General features: G+C 40.5%; 1 protein-coding gene across 1 annotated transcript; it reads right to left on the bottom strand.

Moving 5' to 3' along the window:
• Window positions 1-319: 319 nt before the first annotated feature.
• On the bottom strand, window positions 320-5,216 carry LOC125508955 (flowering time control protein FCA-like; the record flags this gene model as incomplete). Its single annotated transcript, XM_048673776.1, is given in 13 exon segments — window positions 320-619; window positions 1,004-1,048; window positions 1,138-1,197; window positions 1,389-1,589; window positions 1,664-1,840; window positions 2,024-2,560; window positions 2,659-2,736; window positions 2,804-2,963; window positions 4,451-4,513; window positions 4,644-4,708; window positions 4,784-4,863; window positions 4,947-5,013; window positions 5,149-5,216. Coding segments are annotated over 12 exon segments (1,595 nt in total), but the record flags the coding sequence as incomplete, so codon positions are not given.
• Window positions 5,217-5,519: the final 303 nt, after the last annotated feature.

Below are 5,519 nucleotides of genomic sequence, written 5' to 3'. Positions count from 1 at the left end.
AACATATATCTGATAGCAATATAACAGTGCGCTAATTTCAGGGATTTAGAGGACAAGGTTCTCTACAGACTTGGAGTAAGGTTTTTTCAGACCTTTCCCTTTCCAAATGCCCTGTCTGCCCACGAGAAACAAGATCTGATTAACGATCGTGCCATAACCTTGACTTCCGGTGGTTCAGAGAGTACAGAAGTTTCCGAAGTTGCCGGTTTGGCCCCGGGTTAGGAGGTACCACTGCTGGGCAAATGAAGCGATCTAAATTCTTACGAAGAACAGCACCAACATCCAGGTAAAAAATAAAAAATAGCAATGCTGATGCATATGAGGACATCAATTCTGGCCATAAAAAAGGTAAATAAAAACACGGAATGTTACAGCGATTCACAGCTGCCATTCTAATCGGCAATGTTACAGCGATACAAGGCCTAGACTGCAAACATTTTACACACATAGGATCTACAATCTAGGCACTAATCTAAGCTAAATTCAGAGTTACAATGACCGCAAGAGTCAACATGGCCATCCGCGCGAAGGCAAAAAACACTGTCACAGACGGAAGCGGCAGGTTTTGCTGGAGCTCATTCCTGAGACTGGAGTCTTGGCTGACACGTCATTCGTCCACCTAAAATGGTAGAAAGTCAGCGAAACATGTACATGCCCGAGGTTGCAAATAAAGCAATCCCATTGCTTCACCATAATATCCTCCCAAGAACAAAATTCAAAAAAATGGAATGAAAGAGCTAAAATTTATTTTCCTTACATAACATGCCAACATTCATTGTAAACATGGGTAAAACGAAGAATCTTTGTAAATCACAACTTTAATGACCGCCAATTACATTATATGGCAGCATTTTTCATACAGAACATCAAATCAGGTATTCAAGTGGTTATATTCACATCAGCATTTTGCAAAGAAAGCAATTAGCTTACCACGTGAATACTTCACAAGTTCCAAACTAAGGTACGGTCACAAACAGTAAAGAAACATAGGTTTATTGCTCACCTGCAGTCAACTTTTCCAAGAACGCTCTTGAGCAGCTTGAATTCCCTACATGAAGTCACCAAGATAAATTATGTCAACTCATGTTCTTAACCAATGCAAAGATATTGTGAGGTCTAAATAATGCAATATATTACCTGCTGAATCCTACTGGGATCAATCGTGCCAGTTGCCTGTAACTGATTATAATTCAAATCCTGTAGAAGTTTTTGAAATTTCAAACTTCAGATATCATAATTTAGACTCGGCTTTAGTAACAACAAGGCAAACGATGGGAGACTGCAACGATGCCATACATTGTTATTATAAAGTGCTGTGAGGATAATGCAATGCACCAGAGCAGTATTTATATAAATATAAAACCTCTTACAGCTAAAAAAATGGGCACCTGCTGTTTCATCTGCATTTGGTTATGTCCTTGCTGTGACTGGGGATGGTGTTGCATAGATTGCATAGGCGGAATAGTTTGAGCCTGAGGAGGTGACTGAAGTTGCTGCGCAACAAGCTTTTGTTGGTGCTGTTGAAGTAAAATAAGTTTCTGGTGCTGCTGCTGCTGCTCATACAGTATATATTCTTCAGGCTTCTCCCACTGCAACATAATAGCTCATAAGAATCAAATTCCCAATATTTTAATTTCAAGATGATATGTGATGAAGTATTCACCTTACTCTCTCGAGTTATGCTATTATAGTAATATTTAAAACCTTCCGGTGAGGTATGTTCGGTCCAATTGCAAGTTAAAGAAACTGCAGGCGAATTGACCTGCTGTGGAATTGCATTTATTTTTGTCGTCATCATGGCAGCCGGAGCACCAGGGGTATTAGATTGCACCGGCTGTCCCTGCAAACCCAAACTGAAACAGTGAATAACAGTACACAAAAACTTTGAACTTGTGTCAAATGTAAATGCATAATACAACACAGACCAGAGAACATAAATTATGGCAAGGAAAGGAAGCCAAAACAGAAGGAATTGTGCAGAGTGATTAAGAAAAACACTTTCTCATGGTAATAGAGGAATTACCTGTTGCTTAGGAACTTGCGTATGTGGCTGCTGATTTAAGTTAGGTTGCTGCTGGTGCTGCTGCTGCTGCTGCAGTAGCTGCAGCTGTTGCTGAAGCTGAAAAATCGTCTGCTGTGAAGATTGATAACTGGACTGTATAGCTGCCTGCTGCTGTTGGAGTAGCAACTGTGGTGCTTGTGACAGCATCTGCTGGACAGGCTGCTGCAGCATTTGCGGTGTTACATTCGAAGGAAGTTGCTGTTGTCCAGGAACAGCTTGCATGGGATTGGACTGTACAGCTGAAGGCGCCTGTAGAGCGCCTGCAGAAGCATTTTGCTGCGTCAACGGTTGTGACACAGGGAGCTGGCCAGGTAATTGCATAGTTGGTATATTCTGGCCAAAAGAACCAGGCCCCAAGGATTGTGAGGCATGAAGCTGCCCTTGCTGAGCATTCTGCAACTGTACAGGGAAATTCTGCGGTGGGCCAGTTGGCTTTTGCAAGGGCGAGATCTGTGGCCCACCTAGATGATGCCCTTGTGACAAGGAAGGATTTATGCCCTACAAAGTAAAAGGCGTCAAGACCATTGACGACCAGGCGCGGGAAACAAAAGATCGAAGTCAATTCACAAACATCAGAAGTCCTAATATGCCAGTACCATATGAGATGATGTCGGCACAGCTGTCTGACTTGACAAAGAACCATTCCCATGAAACATCTGAGGCCGAAAAGTAACCTGCAATGATCAAAGGTAAGTAGACTATGAAAAAGTAACACTAGTAAAGGCTTAGCTTGTACCATACATTATCTGCTGCTGATGTAACAGGGCCGCCCATCAGGCCCATAGAATTGTCAGACCCAAAGTTATTAAACTGATGAGGTGCCATTGAGCTTGGGCTTGAAGGGCGCCAACTGTCAGGAGGCATGTGTCGACCTATTTGCTCATCAAGATTGGCAGTCGGCCTAAGTACAAAAAAATAATTACCAGTGAGTAGAATGGTTTAGAACTAGCAATAGGAGTATGCTTAGTATAACAGGCTATACTTGAGCGTCAGACAAAGAGAAAACATGAACTGAAACTTCTATAGCATCAAACTATTTGTTATCCAAAGTATTACATTGTATCTATCCATACATATCATTAATTCATGCAATTCTTTTTTGAATTTGCTGAAAATATATATATTGTTTGTTTAATGCTTTTGGCAATTGGGAAGTATAACTATCCTCTAAGTGTGGTTTCGGTAATAATGAAAATTACTGTGGACAAACAGTTTTGTTATGTTGTGTATGAGGTTTTCACAGGTGATGCATGAAGGATATTGGATGGATTTTCCAGGATGAATGTCATCAAATAAAGATATGCATCAAGATTAACAAGTTCAAGAGGGGGGACAACTTGTGTCAAGAAAAAACATAGGGATGAACTTCAAAGGATCAAAGATACAATCATACAAGTGAACCAAATATGATGAAGGTCAGGTTCAAGAGAAGATCGAGTAATGACCAAGACGATGTTCATAGTGAAACTCAAGGATGGCCATGATTAGACCTAATCATACCCAGGGCAGGCCCAAGCCTGGCCTGAAGCATGCGAACAAATCCACCAAAGTCCGCTAGTGTATAAATTGTGGAACGTGAGGTGAGGGAAGAGTTGGTGCATTGGGTGTGCATTGCAATTGCCTTTGTTGCATCAATTTGAGCTATCGGCGTTGATCATGTTCAAGCCAAAGTCCGAGAGATTGGTACTCTTGATGGCCACCCCTTCTAGACGGGTTGGCCGGTTGGCTATTTTTTTCGAAAAATTGACAAGAAAGCTGTCGTATCTATTAGCAGAGGAGAAGAAAATAACCAGTACAGGCCGAAGCCAAAAGGAAAGAAAAATTACACTGGGCTTTGCTTAGGTAAAAGAGAGGTTCTTGTGATTTCTTCAAGAAGTTGTGACAACGCCAGAGCGCTTTTTTGAGGTGGTTGTGGAGCACCATCTGAGAAAAGAGCAGGTCATGGTGATCGAGGAGATGTCGGGTTGTCCTCAAGAGGATTAGACTTGACAGATAACCCACTCTTGATAACGAGTCAGTGAGCACCTCAACAGGCACGTGGGATATCAGTAGATATCCAAACTAAGGACCAGACATCATTTCAGTCAGTTGTCCCATTTACATTATAGCACTTCATAAGTGCGCTACTCTGGTGATATATCTTATGTAGTATTTGTATATTACTTGCTAATCAACATAGTACATAGGATTGCAAACCTCCCTTACATATAGGGTGCTGGTACATTAGTTGAACCTGGCATATTTACGATTGGTGTTTGTAAAAAAAATCCAACCACGTTCAATTCCACAGAGATTTAGATTAAGCCCAATCTGTATTTGTTTCAAATTCTACCAATCAATTCTTCTGCCGTATATAAATTGAATAGCTCAAAAAAGAGGAAAAAGAACCTGATAACTAGTGCTGCATCAGATCGAGAACTGACACCAGGACCTCCGAATGCAGGGCCACCCCTAACCAAACAAGATAAATCAGAGAGCAGTGATGGGGATGATAGCACTTGTCTAACGTAGTACCATGCTACCATGCCACTAAACTAGTGCAGAGTTAGAATATAAGCAAAAAAATCATGCTCTTAACCACCTTGATTCTCCAGGTCTAGGCCTCTTCGGATCAGCAAATCGAACTATTAATGGTTGCTCGCACCCCTAACAGCATAACAGATACAGTAAGCATTCTGAGGCAAAAGCAGAACTACTAATCAGCCTGGCAAAAATAGTTACCCTCATTATGTAAGTCCCACTAAGAGAATTCATGGCTGCAAGTGCAGGTTCTTTTGATGAGAATTTAACAAAACCACAGCCTGCAAGTTGTTACACATGTCATGACATAAGTTGGAACAGAAGTGCATAGAAGAAATGAAGTGAGAAAATGAATCTAACAAACCTCGGCTCTGCCTCATGCCATCTTTCATAATGTAAACATCTTCCACATGACCAAAAGGAGCAAAAATCTATAAAGAAGAATATAGAACACGGATATAATTTAATATGCAGTTGCTAAATTATCAATGGTTACAGATAGATGACAAGTTTCTCCAAGCACAATATTCTTACAAACAAAGAAAACTACTGAGCAAGTCCCTTACCTCTTCAATCTCCTTTGCAGTTGCTTGCTTATTCAGTGATGCAACAAACAATTTGTGCTCAATAGACCCTAGCAAATCAGTTGAGGAAAACAATTAATCATCCAATAAGTACATCAAAAAATATCTGAATAATTACAGGTCAAGCATAACTTAGTTCTCATGATATTTTTATTTTGCCGAACTCAGAATAATAAAAATTAAGGTTCTTAGAAGTGCAGTACTATTTGTTACAATAGGACAAATCTGTGGATGTTGAACAAGTGAAGAAAACAGGAACATGAGAAGACTGCTGTAAGAAAAAGGCATGTAAATGTATTAAGGCATATCATTATATCAATTTTCCAGTGCCGATCAAAGGTAACTATGTTAAG

Source organism: Triticum urartu, chromosome 5, assembly GCF_003073215.2.
Source record: "Triticum urartu cultivar G1812 chromosome 5, Tu2.1, whole genome shotgun sequence".
Taxonomy (NCBI): domain Eukaryota; kingdom Viridiplantae; phylum Streptophyta; class Magnoliopsida; order Poales; family Poaceae; genus Triticum; species Triticum urartu.
This window is presented reverse-complemented; position numbering and strand designations above follow the sequence as displayed.